Genomic DNA, 14,259 nt, shown 5'->3' on the forward strand with positions numbered 1-14,259 from the left:
ATAGCTCATATTTTTAAGGACAATAAGAAGCAATTTCCATTTACCAAGGATCGTGGTGGATTCTCCATCACTGATACAGTTTAAATTAAAATTAAATGTTTTTCTAAAAGATATATGCTCTAGGAATTATTTTGGGGAAGTTCTATGTCCTGTTTTGTACAGACTAGATTGGGGTAGGCAACCTATGGCATGCGTGCCGAACGCGGCACGCGAGCTGATTTTCAGTGGCACTCACGCTGCCCGGGTCCTGGCCACCCACCGGGGGGCTCTGAATTTTAATTTAATTTTAAATGAAGCTTCTTAAACATTTTAAAAACTTTATTTACTTTACATACAACAATAGTTTAGTTATATATTAAAGACATAGAGACCTTCTAAAAACATTAAAATGTATGACTGGCACGTGAAACCATAAATTAGAGTGAATAAATGAAGACTCAGTACAGCACTTCTGAAAGGTTGCCGACCCCTGGACTAGATGGTCACAATGGTCCCTTCTGTCTTTGGAATCCATGAATGTCTAAATCTATTAATTCTTTAAGTGTATTAGGAATAAAAGGAACCAAAACAAACCGTTCCTGGATGGGAATGGTAGAATTGTCAATAACAATGCTGAAAAGGCCTGAGTGTTCAACACATATTTCTGTTCTGCATTTGGGAAAAAGCCAGATGATGTATTCGTCATATGATGCTGATGAAATACTTTCCATTCCACCAGTAACTCAGTATGATATTACACAGCATCTCTCAAGTCAGACATTTTTAAATAATCAGGTCTGGATAACTTGCATCCAACAATTTTAAAGGAGCTGACTCAGGTGCCATGTGGATTATTAATGTTGATGTTCAATAAAAGTCTTGAAACACCGGGGAAGTTCCAGAGGTCTTGGAGAAACTAATGTTGTGCCAATATTTAATACGGCTAAACTGGACAACCCAGGAATTATAAGCATACCAGTGTGACACAGATCCCAGATAACGTAATGGAATGGCTGATATGGGACTCGATTTAGTAAAGAATTGAAGGAGGGTAATATAATTTATGCCAGTCAACATGGGTTTATGGAAAATAGATCTGGTCAAACTAACTTAATATCTTTGATGCTGTTGCCAAAAGGGGTGATGTGATCCTTGGATGTAGGAACAGGGGAGTCTCGAGTAGGAGTAAGGACATTATTTTACCTGGGTATTTGGCACTGATGTGGCTGTGCCCCATTCGGGTGTTCAAGAAATCCCTTGCAGGATTGGGAGATATTTCACACTGTCACGTCAGCTTAAATTGGCGGAGTAAAGTAGCAATGGATCGCATTCCTGTTCCTGGCTTGTGGCATGCTGATTGGCTAGAAGAAAGCTTGTTGTGTGCTGCAGCCAATTAGACCATGGAAATAAGGGTTTGAGTATTTTTTTAAAAATGTACAGAACATCACTCCCATCACCCCTCCACCCAGTATAAACAAAACTAACCATTACCCCAAACAGAGGTCTGACATGCCAGAGACTCCATGAAATCCAGTAGGGACGTGGCTGTTGCTATTGATTTTGCACCGAAGGTGCCCAGATACTATGGTGATGGGCGGCAGGATAAAACTCCAAGACCGATCGATCGGTAGAACTTTCGTCAATAAAAAGCAAAATAGCTCCTGTCGCAGGTCCCTCCCAGCGTCAGAGACAAAATGTTTCCTATCTGAACAAGCAGAGCTACTCTGCCTGAAACGACCATTGTCTTTAATTTCCTGGGACCTGCTTGATGCTATTATCCAGCAGAGAATGTAATTGTATAATCTCACCTATGGTGTTGCACTCTCTCAAAATAAAAGCCTGTTGCAGAACTGTGATTTATAACGCCAGCCTCAAGGGGGTGAGTCTGGCTTTATGCTGCAAGTTTGGCTCCTGTTTGTCCTACATTAAATAATTGCTGCTGTTTTGCTTCTGTATCACCTTTGCTGTATTAAAGAAATTCAAAGTAGGTAGATAATTATCTATCTGGACAGGTATTTATTTGATCTAATCTAATCTATTTGGTTCTATGGCTCTTATTGCCATAGTACCCGAACTCTGACCTAGCAGATCTCTGCAGTTGCAGAAGGAAAACAGCCCCTTTCCTAGCTTATTTCATTGGAGAAAGTTATCTTTAAACTGCATTGCATTAAGCGGAGTTTTTTCCCATTTGAAGATGGTTCCTTTAATGCAGAGACGAGAAATAAAAATGTCTAGTGCATAGCACTTGATTAAACCACTAAGGAAGTACTCAGACACAAAAACACAGCGCACTCTGAGGACAACTTTTGGGGCTATAGGAGATGAATCAGTAGATTTCTTCTGGATGAGGATTCTTGTTCCAGAACACTTTAACCTGTCTGGTCATTCAGTGACAGACCTGCGGGTGGCTATATTACAACAGAAAAACTTCAAAAACAGACTCCAAAGAGAGACTGCAGAGCTAGAATTGATATGCAAACTAGACACAATCAACTCCGGTTTGAATAAGGACTGGGAATGGCTGAGCCATTACAAACGTTGACTCTATCTCCCCTTGTAAGTACTCTCACACTTCTTATCACACTGTCTGTACTCGGCTAGCTTGATTATCACTTCAAAAGTTTTTTTTCTCTTAATTAATTGGCCTCTCAGAGTTGGTAAGACAACTCCCACCTGTTTATGCTCTCTGTATGTGTGTATATATATCTCCTCATTATATGTTCCATTCTATATGCATCCGAAGAAGTGGGCTGTAGTCCACGAAAGCTTATGCTCTAATAAATTTGTTAGTCTCTAAGGTGCCACAAGTACTCCTGTTCTTCTTTTTGCGGATACAGACTAACACGGCTGTTACTCTGAAACTGTTCCAGAGCTGGTAGTCTGATAGATGTGCCTGTTTTTATTTTTTAGAGTGAATAAATGAATCAGGGGTCGAGGCCTAGGTCCCATTTTATCCAAATAGCTCCAAATTCAGGTAAATGGTTCTGGTTTAGGCTCTTTTCCCCTGACATCTACAAGAACTTGGTTGCAAACTGTCAGAAGAGGCAGAGTTATATCAACCTACCATGGTTCGTATTTAGTTTGGAGTGATCTCCCACAGCATCTTTGTACACAGAACTGACTCAAAGCATGTAACGAGGAGGAAATGGGGCACTTTGTATGTATTTATTAGCATCCATGGTACTCACTGCTGTAGTAGCTGAATGTCTTCATGCCCCTTTGTTCTCTGAAACGTGGTGAAGGGATAGAAACTGTTCAACTGGGCCCCTAAGTTCGATTCAAAACACTTTTCTCCTGAAGAAATTTGTTCTGCTCAGAGGCATTTTATGTTCTTTGCAGAGCACAGTGCAGCAGAGAAGCTGTCAGCCAGTGTCAAATCACCACCTCTCTTAACACTTACCCTTTCCAACACCTCCAAGCTGCAGATTTCAAGTCTGCAACTTGGAGGGGCTAGCAGGACTGTTTGCAAGCAGGATGTTGTAAATAATCACTTTGCTCTTGACAGGTTCTTAAGGTGATAAATACACATGTAAATGCAGGAAGTACCACAGATAAAGTGGGTTGACAAATCTGCCCCGCTATCTCCTACCCCTTACAGTAAATGAGAGGCTTACTAAATACCTGCAAAGGTTTGGGGTAGGTCCTGAGTTCTAGGCTAGCAGCAAAGCTCTGCTGGATAATATTAGCTGCAGTTCATTTATGTGAGGGATCTTTATTGATCTAGATTTTGAAGTTATGCCTAGAGCATATAATCTCCCTTTTTTAGCACGTATAAATCTAAAGATATAATAAAGGTGTTTTACATAGAGATGGAGCTTTGGTTGCCTTTTAATGATGATGTTTTGAGATCACTTATTGCACAGCACTTTGTCTCATCCAGAAAAGAACACTTAAAATGATTTACTAAAATCTTGTCTTTTAATCTTTAAAAATAATCTTTCTGTACTGCATATAAACTCAGCTAGACAGCAGAGTATAGCTACATACAGCTAGACTGCACAAAGCGTAGAACTAAACAGACCAAAATAGAAAAGCCACATTGTCCTAGTAAGAATGCTTTGCACTCACAGCTCTTTCCATGTGATGATGACAAAGTGTTCTAAAGAAATTTTACAATGGATATAACCGTCTGTATTAGGGGTTAGGCTGAAACCTCCATGGGGCCAGATTTTCCCACATCTACTACTGCCAGGTTCTTACACCTTCCTCTCAAGCCTCTGGTGCTGGGCATCGTCAGAGAGAGGGTGCTGAATTACACCTCTACTCTGATATCACGTGACCCGATATAATACGAATTTGGATATAATGCGGTAAAGCAGTGCTCTGGGGGGGTGGGGCTGCGCACTCCGGCGGACCAAAGCAAGTTCGATATAACACGGTTTCACCTATAATGCGGTAAGATTTTTTGGCTCCCGAGGACAGTGTTATATCGGGGTAGAGGTGTAGCTGGATTTGGGGTCTGAACCAGGCTGGCAGGGTCTGTGTTCCTAACACGGGATCAAACCTCGCCATTCCCAAGTGAGGCTGGTGAGAATCAATATCCCCATTTAGAGCGGGGGAGCTGAGGCGTTCCCAGGGTCACCCAGGGAGTGTGTGGTACAGCTGTGACAGAACTCAGAATTCCAGGTGTGCAGTCCCAGGTTTTAACCACAGGAACTATCTGGCTGCATCACATCTGTGCAGTGTGACGCTGGCCAAGCCCCTTGGGGTCGGACCCCATGAGGAGCAGAGTCCTCTCTGTACCCGGTGACTTCAGGCCATTAACTGCTAGGTGCATCCCTGTGAAATGGGGATATTCTCCTCCTGACAGTGGGGATGTGAGGGTTCATCGATTAATTACTTAACAGCTTCAGAGCATCATAACAACACTGGGCCTGATTTTCTTTTGTTTGTACCCCTCTCAGTGCAAAGGGGTCTGACAGTGGCTGTGCGTTACACTGACGCTCACTGGCAGTCCTCTTTTACACTGCCAGTGTAGTGCAAAGCACCTGTGCCCCACAGTGCAGCTGAGAACAAGGCTCATTCAGTGCTATGTACTGCGTCCAAATGCGAAGTACCAGTGTTACTCTCAATACTTCTTGCCTAGTTTGGGCCCAATCCAAAGCCCACTGAAATCATTGGGAGCCTTTGCACTGACTTTACTGAGCGCTGGAGCAGGCCCCAGGTTTCCAGTTGTGCAGATCTCTAGTGAGTTAAACACAAAGAAAAGTTCATATGCTATTGCTATAAGTTCAAGGAAGAAACTCGGTGGGACCAGTGACATATGGGACTGACTTGCTCAGCTCAATCCTTTAAAATTCAAATGGATTAACTCTATCATTTTTAAATTGCTTAATCACGTGTCTTGACTTTTAATCTTTGATAGTACAGGCATTTGGATTTTCCTCTATTTAGCTCTAATCACACTGGTTTTAGACAGATTTGAGGCCTGTCAGGGAAAATCCATTTTCTGAAGCCTTATAAGAAGAGGAGGTGGGGAAAGATACGTGACCCTATTTATCTGCACTGATTTGTTCCATCTTTTTATTTGTTTGTTTTAATTCATTGCATGATCCTGCTTAAAATGCACAGTCACATTTACGCATACAAATTTAGCTCCATGTTCGCCATGGAAAAACTGTTCCACCACTCTTGCAATTTTAAAAAATTAAATTACCATTAAAATCTGTGATCTGAAATTATAATCTAGTGGTGCAGTTGTTCTGCAGGGCACTCAAAAATGGAGATTCAGAGCAAACTTGTTTGCATAATAATAGCTGCTGTGCATGTCTGGATTGTGTCTGCATGTCTGTTAGCTGCAGATTTCTCCCCTTAGATCTACAGGAAGACAAGGACTCTGATTCTGATTAAGCGATGCCCTAAAAACTTGTCTGCAGCAATTTAGGGCTCTTGCTGTGGAAGCTTTAATCCTTCCTTATATATTAAAAATCACAGGGTTTTTACTAATATGAGGAGTACATTTCATTTTCCCTTTTCAGCTGTCCAGAGCACAGATTTATTAAAGCATTACACAAAGTGTGTTCTCTGTCACAAATTAGACGACTCTTCTGCATCCCTGCTGTAGAGTCTTTCTCTTTGAAGGCCTCGGGGTTCTGTCCGACATAAAAATAAATGTGGGAAGGAGTCTTGTCTCTAGCAGAATTGGGAGCACTAAGGGGCAAGGGGCTTAATTAACCAAGAGGGAGGTTGGTATTGGCCACTCCTAGAAGCATGAAACAAATGCGGTTTGAATCACAGTAATGACTTTGCTTAAAATGCAAAATTATTAATGCAAGAAATAGCATGAAACTGACCCTCAATGCAATTTCAAGTAATTGTTATTTCCAGTTTTCTTTTTGCCTCAATGGCATTTTTCTTGTAACTGAAACTGAAATAACCAGGTCTGGAGTTTAACTGCTCTCAGTTTTGTTTATTTTCAGCCATTAAAAACTGGAATATTTATAGTGCTAAGTACTTGCCATCAGAGGATGTTATTTATTTATTTTGTATATATGACACAATGTTGATGCTACTCTCTCTGTTCCTGAGCTATCCTAAGACAGTTGACAGAGATACTGTCGCTTACAGACAGCCCCATAACCTGAAGCAAATACTCACCAGCAACCACACACCACACAACAAAAACACTAACCCAGGAACCTATCCTTGCAACAAAGCCCATTGCCAACTCTGTCCACATATCTATTCAAGGGACACCATAGGACCTAATCACATCAGTCACACCACCAGGGGCTTGTTCACCTGCACATCTACCAATACGATATACGCCATCATGTGCCAGCAATGCCCCTCTGCCATGTACATTGGCCAAACCAGGCAGTCTCTATGCAAAAGAATAAATGGACACAAATCAGACGTCAAGAATTATAACATTCAAAAACCAGTCGGAGAACACTTCAATCTCCCTGGTCACTTGATTACAGACCTAAAAGCTGCAAAAAAACTTCAAAAACAGACTCCAACAAGAAACTGCAGAACTGGAATTAATTTGCAAATTGGACACCATTAAATTAGGCTTGAATAAAGAATGGGAGTGGATGGGTCATTACACAAAGTAAAAACTATTTTGCCATGCTAATTTTTCCCCTATTGTTACTCACACCTTCTTGTCAACTGTTGGAAATGGGCCATCCTGATTATCACTACAAAAGTTTTTTTCTCCTGCTGATAATAGCTCACCTTAATGGATTACTCTCGTTATAGTTGGTATGACAACACCCATTTTTTCATGTTCTTTGTGTATATATATCTTCCTAATGTATTTTCCACTACATGCATCTGATAAAGTGGGTTTTAGCCCACAAAACCTTATGCTCAAATAAATTTGTTAGTATCTAACAAAGGTGCCACCAAGTACTCCTCGTTCTTTTTGCTGATACAGACTAACACGGCTGGTACTCTGAAACCTGTCACAGTGACTAATCGTTATTCTCTCTCTCTCTCTCTCTCTCTCTAATCATCTGACCTTTGTCATGGGCCCATTATCATAGTATTTAGGCACCCTGTCACCTCCGGTCTGTCTCTTAGCTGGTCAGCATGCTGGTTTCCTGGTGCCACTGGCACATGTACTGTATTGTTCACTTGCATTTGACTGACCTGAGGACCAAGCAGGTCCTTCACCCGTCAACACTTGTCCTGATTTCTCATTCTATTTCCTATCTCAGAGTATGAAGCACAGGTAGTGCCAGGGCCGGCTCCAGGCACCAGCGCAGCAAGCAGGTGCTTGGGGCGGCCAAGGGGAAGGGGTGGCACGTTGGGCTATTCGGCGGCGGTTGCTGCTGCGTTTATGCACATATTGATTGATTGCTGGCTAGACTCTTTGGGAAAGTTACTGAGCAAGCAAAGCAACTGTCCTAAATATTCTTGGGGGAGGGAAAACAGCCCCCAAGTTGCTAACCTGGGAAGAGTTCATTCCTTGGAAGTGTATTTTATTGTGGAGCAACTAGTGCCCCACATGGAACTTGGGCCTGTGGGCGACTGGGGTCTCTCTTCTTTAAGTCCACAAATCTTTTATTCCCACTTCCTGAGAGGCTGATGGCTGTTATCAAACAAAACAGAGCATTAGCACTTGGGAGCAGAATGTTTGTTTGGGGTGGGGGAGTGGGAGGGTTGTTTTTTAACAACTATGGAACTAACTTGGGCCTTTTTCCTGCCAGTGGAGCTTAGTTCCAGGAACAATCAACCTCCCAGATTTTCAGAGTATTGGGCAAGGTTTATCTGAGACCACCACTAAAAAAAGGAGAGAAGGAGAATCAGGATTTCTATGCTAGCTCAGACCAAGGTCCATCTAGTCCAGTATGCTGTTTCTGGCAGTGGACACCACCAAATGCTTCAGAGGAAGGCATAAAAGCTCTATAATGCACAATTATCTGATAATTTTGCCCATAGGGGAAGTTTTGCCCTAACCCTATGCAGTTACTGATTTACTTATTTCCTGGAGCATTAGGTTTTATATCCCTTATACATTTTTATCCTATCTTAAGTGCAGCAATTGTGGAAGTTCCAGTTCATATAAATGTCTAATCCTTTGTTATTAAATCTTTCCTGGGATGGAAATCTTTCTTTGCCTCTAATAATTTGTGTTGCCATTCTCTGAACCTTTTCCATTTCTGCTCGATCTTCATGGAGCTGGGCAACCAGGACTGAATGCAGCATTCAAGATGAAGTTGTACCATTTATCTCCATATCTGATGGCTTTACAATATCTCCAGGATTAAACTCTGTTCCACAGTCATGGTGAAAGCTCTGTGAAATGTTCTCTGAATGTAGGAGTTACTCACTAAGGGTTTCCCCCTCTCGCATCCCAGGATTTATATTTATCAAGGGGACTGATAAATCTCATTCAAGTTTTGGTTCTCTCTGCTGTCCAGTAAGAATGTTTTGATTGTTGCCTCACCAGTTTTCGCTCTTCCTTCACAGAGTCGGAAACATGCGAGCAAAGTGAGACTTTACTACATGCTACATCCCATAGATGGAGGCTGCCCGGCCAAGAAGCTCCGATCAGAAAACGTGAGTATGTTTCAGAGCCCTATTCTGTGCTGCTTTGTGAATCTGTGACCCTGTGCAAAGGCATGTACTACCTGTGACAGCATCAGATAATCACATATCCAGAGGTACCAGTTGGGGTAGCTGAAATGCTAAGTTACTGAAAACAATTTTCCATAAATGATACAGAAAATATGACATGCATCAGCAGCAGTAATTGAATTTTTAGTTTTTACTTGTCTTTGTTGTAGAAAAGACAGAAAAAAAGGTAGCCTCACGACACAAATCTAGTATGCATTCAGTCCATTCAGAGCCAGACCAAACTGTCTGAAAGACATTTAGTTTGTTCCTATTGGAATCCAGGACCTGCCCACTGCCAAAGGACCTCCCCCCAGCCTAAGGGGAGGATCCACAGGACCTGGAAACCAAATGATTCCGGGGACAACTAATGAGATAACAGGGACAGGAGTGAGATCAAAGAGTCAAACGAAGGGAACATTTAGTCTGTTGGCTGGTGAACTGCAGTGGAAATGACTGAAAGGCTAATGACTATGTGGATGATTGCACTTTCAGTCTAGTTCCCTTTGAATTTGGGGTAGTAAAAACTGCTCTTTAATTGTGATGATTAAAGTTCTGTAACTGTTCCACTGGAAGTCTGGATTGAAGTCATTTCAGGTTCCATACATTCAGTTGATATTTGTGCACAACCTTCTTACCCCATGGTAGAAAACATCAGGGAGAGAACCAGTGACAGCAGAGGGAAGCACTGTGTTAGAGAGGCAGCTAGAGAGTGATTCATGGGCGAGAGTAACTAGTCAAAGGAAAATGAGGAAGGAAGAAATACACGTCAGTGAGCAATTTCCATTCTAGTGTGTCCTGTAACCCTGATTCCACTCTTCCTTACGGCCTTTGAATGTATCAACTTCAATTTCTTGGCAATTCTCTGCATACTTGGCTGTGACAGCTGCTCTCTTTGCCCATCTCAAGATCCTTTCACTTAGGTCCATTTTGTGTTGCCCTCATTGATATCTCTCTCTTCCTAGTTTAGATCACTTGGCACGAACAGTTCAGTGTGGGAGATTTAATATTCATGGGAGCTGGGCAGCAAAAGCCATGGACATCACGCTAAAAATATTTCTTACTGTGAAACAATCCGCTCTTCAGATCTGGGTCTTGTTCAAAGCTCCTTCCTGGGGTCTCTCACTTCATCCCTTGGTGCCTCCAACCTACTTTCTAATTCCATCCAACCCTTCCCTGCACATTGCTCAGCATCCAGACGCTCACCCTTTTTGCTTTTGGAGCCCATTTGACTTCCTGTTTTCTCCTGCTAATAAGAAACCAGCCTGAGTTTGCTCTGACGGCTCTGTGCCTGCCCTTTGCCTATGCACCCAGCGAGTCTATATGCTCTGTGGCTATGTAATACATCATATCCCCCATCTGTCCATTAGGTGATCGCCATGTGACAATTTTGCTTTCCTTATGTATCCTTTGGCTTTTCCAAGCTCAGAGTGTTGTTCCAGCACAACAGAATCTGTTTGTCTGTTATGATTGTCCTCTCCCAGGCCTTCCAAGGAGGAATATGCTTTGCTTGTTCCTGCTCAGATATTATCCAGTCCTTTGTATTCATGTGTAGCCAACAGAGTTGAGATATTTAGACCGTCTCTTGAAGGCAGCATGATAACATCATTACCGCTCATTTCAGCTTGATGGTAGTGTTATTGAAGCCATGGCATAGTGACTTTAATGAATATTAAAAATGCAGTTACTTGACTATGATGTTACTGGAGCCCAGTTATGTTTCTCTGTAAAAACATATGTTATCAAAAAGGGTACCTTGGCCTTCTTGCAGAGAAAATGGTATATTTATGTGACTCTAGAGTGTATCCTACCTCTTGTAAACTTTTAACTATGAACGTAAATGCTTGGTCTTCCAAAGGTTTCAAGGAAGCAACGCCTGTTTCAGCTGTACATTTCTGATGACACAGGCCTTTCCAACTGTACATGATCAACATCATTTTCCAGCTGACCTTTAAATAACATGGAGGATAATATTTGCCATTATCTGATGCTTATGAAAATATGCTCCATTCCTTAAGCAGCCATTAAGCCTTCGTCCTACAAAGCACTGAATTTACACAACCCAATTATTAGGCAGCCTTTTGTTATTTTAATTATTTGTAAAACAAACCTGGTGTCTTTGGCATACTGACTGGTTGTTGACCTTTTCTTTTAAATGTGTGCTTAACATTTTAGCCGAAAGTAATTTGAGAAGGTCACAGGCTGGAACCAGGTCACAATTTGAGAAGGTCACAGGCTCTGAAATTTGAAGTCAATCATGACTTGACTTGACAAATTTAGTTTTCATCAGGATTTCCCCATCACCTGTAAATAGGGAATGGGCCTGGTTTAAGACTGACCGAGACTATGGAATCTTTTTGTACGCTTTGGGGCAGAGGTTGGGATGGGGAGAAATCCATTCGTTCGTTCTTCCTGGTCCCATTTGTACTATTAGGTACTGTTAAGAAGTATGGCAGCCCTAGTCGGCGACCACGCTTATTGAAGGGGAGGAAAGATGCTATTAAGGCAAGAATTGCTTGAGGGAGCCTAAGAAATGATATCAAAACATATATTGCAAAGAGTACCATATGCCTTGTAAGGAATGCTACAGACAGTTAAACAAAGGAGCTGATACTGTTGGTATCTGTGAAAGAAGCATAAAGGATATAGGCTTCTTGTTTTGAAGCTCATATTCTGAATCAGCAGATAAGTTATCAGTACATCATTTTTGTACTATAAATATTTTTTTTAGTTCCTGGTGAAAGCTTTAATATATGCTTTAAGTCACATGTGGAATAATTACACAGAAATTAAAGAAAATGCTCTGTTTTAAAGCCTAAATACTTCTAATAATGTGCATATCTTGTACCTGAGCAGTGCTTTTAACTGAAATTTCCAACTAGCTATAAACTGCTTGGCGTAAAGGAATTGGTGTTGGGTGACTACAATTTCTTCTTTAGCTGCGATAGAGCAAAGAAATGCAGAGATGTTGCCATCCTGTGTTACCACACTCTACTTCTACAGCGTTTCTAAAGCAAGGTCCCTGTGTGCATCCCCCTCCATTCCTGTCTGAGCGGAATCCTCTTGTTAGTTCATCACATGGTACAAAGTCGTCATGCATGCGGCACCCCTCATCGGGGTTGTCATTTTTGAGGTTAGTCCACTGCAGTTCTGAGCGGTGGGGCTGCTACCTCCATAACTGGAGGCAAGAAAGTCCCTGAAACCGAAGTCAGACTACTGCAAGGTCTGCGTGTCTGCAGCCTGCAATTGTGCCTTCGGTGGACATGGCTAAGGGCATGGTCCTATCATACTCTTGTATATACACCCCTGTGTTGTTAAATGATAAAATGCCCAAATGAACTAGTGCCTGGGTGGTGTCCTGGCTGTGATGATTAGATGCATCTCATGGTTATTGCTAAGCGGTCCAGGGTTCTTTCTCATGGTTGGACTCCTTAATAATCACACACGTGATGTAAACTTTCTGGATGGGGTTTTCAAAAGTACTTAAGTGACGTATTAGCATGAAGCTTATGCTTAGGCACTGCCTTTTTGTTCTGTCTTTGTACAGTGCCTAGCACTATGGGGTCTTGGGCCATGACTGGGACTCCTAGACACTACAATAATATAAATAATAATAATAAGTTGTATTGACTTTCAGTTGGACTTGTGTCCCTACGTTACTTAGGCATTCTTGGAAAAAACAAAAAAAACAGAGAGTCAGTCTCTTTCTCCCTTTCTGCCTCTCTCTTTCTCTCTACTTACACATGAGGGAGGATGGGGTGGGATTGCGTGTTACAAAACCAGCTTTCCTTCTAGAATTCTTTTCTTAAATGATGATGAAAATATTACTTGGGTGGCAACCAACCATTCTCAGCTGACTTACAAAACTACTGGTATGTCTGTGGGAAAATGACTTAATAAAACATAGAGGGGAAAAGAAGCTTCTATTTTAACAGTAGGTAGGTGCAGGAAGAGTTCAGAGGTCAGGTTGGAAGGCTGGGTTGGAACCCAAGTCCAGTTGTCAGAGGAAGATTCTGTCTCTCTCCTGGTGGTGGGAGCAAGCATGGATGGCATCAGATGAGCAGACAAAGACTAACCCAGGACTGGGAACATTATTAAACCCAAGAATGTTGACCTGAGAGTCAACAGGCTTTACACCCATGAGACTCACAACTTATGAGGCGGGGAGAGAACCCAATTAAAGGCAGTGACCAAGGCCCCCTTCCTCATCACTCTGGGTTTTATAGTTTCTCAGCCCATGGAAAACTACCCAGACTGTCTTTAGCAGCCCTTTCTATTTTAACCTGAACAATATCAGCTTGTAAATAAAGCTGCTATGGACACAGCCTCAGAAGATGCTCCAGTGTCCTGTTTTGATAATGGATGCTGCATTTGACACCACGTTTTTCTGTGACATGAGGGATCTATTATCGACCACCTGAGCAGGACAGTGATAGTGACTATGAAATGCTAAGGGAGATTAGAGAGGCTATCAAAATAAAGAACTCAATAATAGTGGGGGATTTCAATTATCCCAGTATTGACTGGGTACATGTCACCTGAGGATGAAATGCAGAGACAAAATTTCTCGATACTTTAAATGACTGCTTCTTGGAGCAGCTGGTACAGGAACACACAAGGGGAGAGGCAATTCTTGATTTAGTCCTGAGTAGAGCACAGGATCTGGTCCAAGAAGTAACTGTAACAGGACTGCTTGGAAATAGTGACCATAATATAACAACATTTAACATTCCTGTGGTGGGAAGAACACCTCAACAGCCCAACACTGTGGCATTTAATTTCAGAAAGGGGAACTATGCAAAAATTAGGTGATTAGTTAAACAGAAATTAAAAGGTACAGTGACTAGAGTGAAATCCCTGCAAGCCGCATTGACACTTTTCAAAGACACCATAATAGAGGCCCAACTTAAATGTATATCCCAAATTAAAAATACACAGTAAAAGAACTAAAAAAGAGCCACCGTGGCTTAACAACCATGTAAAAGAAGCAGTGAGAGATAAAAAGGCATCTTTTAAAAAGTGGAAGTCAAATCCTAGTAGGATAAATAGAAAGGAGCATAAACACTGCCAAATTAAGTGTAAAAATGTAATAAGAAAAGCCAAAAAGGAGTTTGAAGAACAGCTAGCCAAAAACTCAAAAGGTAATACATTTTTTTTTAAGTACATCAGAAGCAGGAAGCCTGCTAAACAACTGGTGGGTGGACGATGGAGATACAA

At 41.8% G+C, this 14,259-nt stretch overlaps 1 protein-coding gene across 3 annotated transcripts in view; it reads left to right on the top strand.

Moving 5' to 3' along the window:
* Positions 1-14,259, top strand: part of ZMAT4 (zinc finger matrin-type 4) — a 166,877-nt gene that overhangs the window by 58,952 nt on the left and 93,666 nt on the right. For all 3 annotated transcript variants that reach the window (XR_008443946.1, XM_054019508.1, XM_054019507.1), the window contains exon 3: positions 8,899-8,988. Coding sequence is in view for 2 of the 3 variants with exons in the window: in XM_054019508.1 (XP_053875483.1) it covers positions 8,899-8,988 (90 nt within the window). In the remaining variant the exon portion in view is untranslated. The remainder of the gene's footprint in view (positions 1-8,898; positions 8,989-14,259) is intronic.

Source organism: Malaclemys terrapin, chromosome 2, assembly GCF_027887155.1.
Source record: "Malaclemys terrapin pileata isolate rMalTer1 chromosome 2, rMalTer1.hap1, whole genome shotgun sequence".
Taxonomy (NCBI): Eukaryota; Metazoa; Chordata; order Testudines; family Emydidae; genus Malaclemys; species Malaclemys terrapin.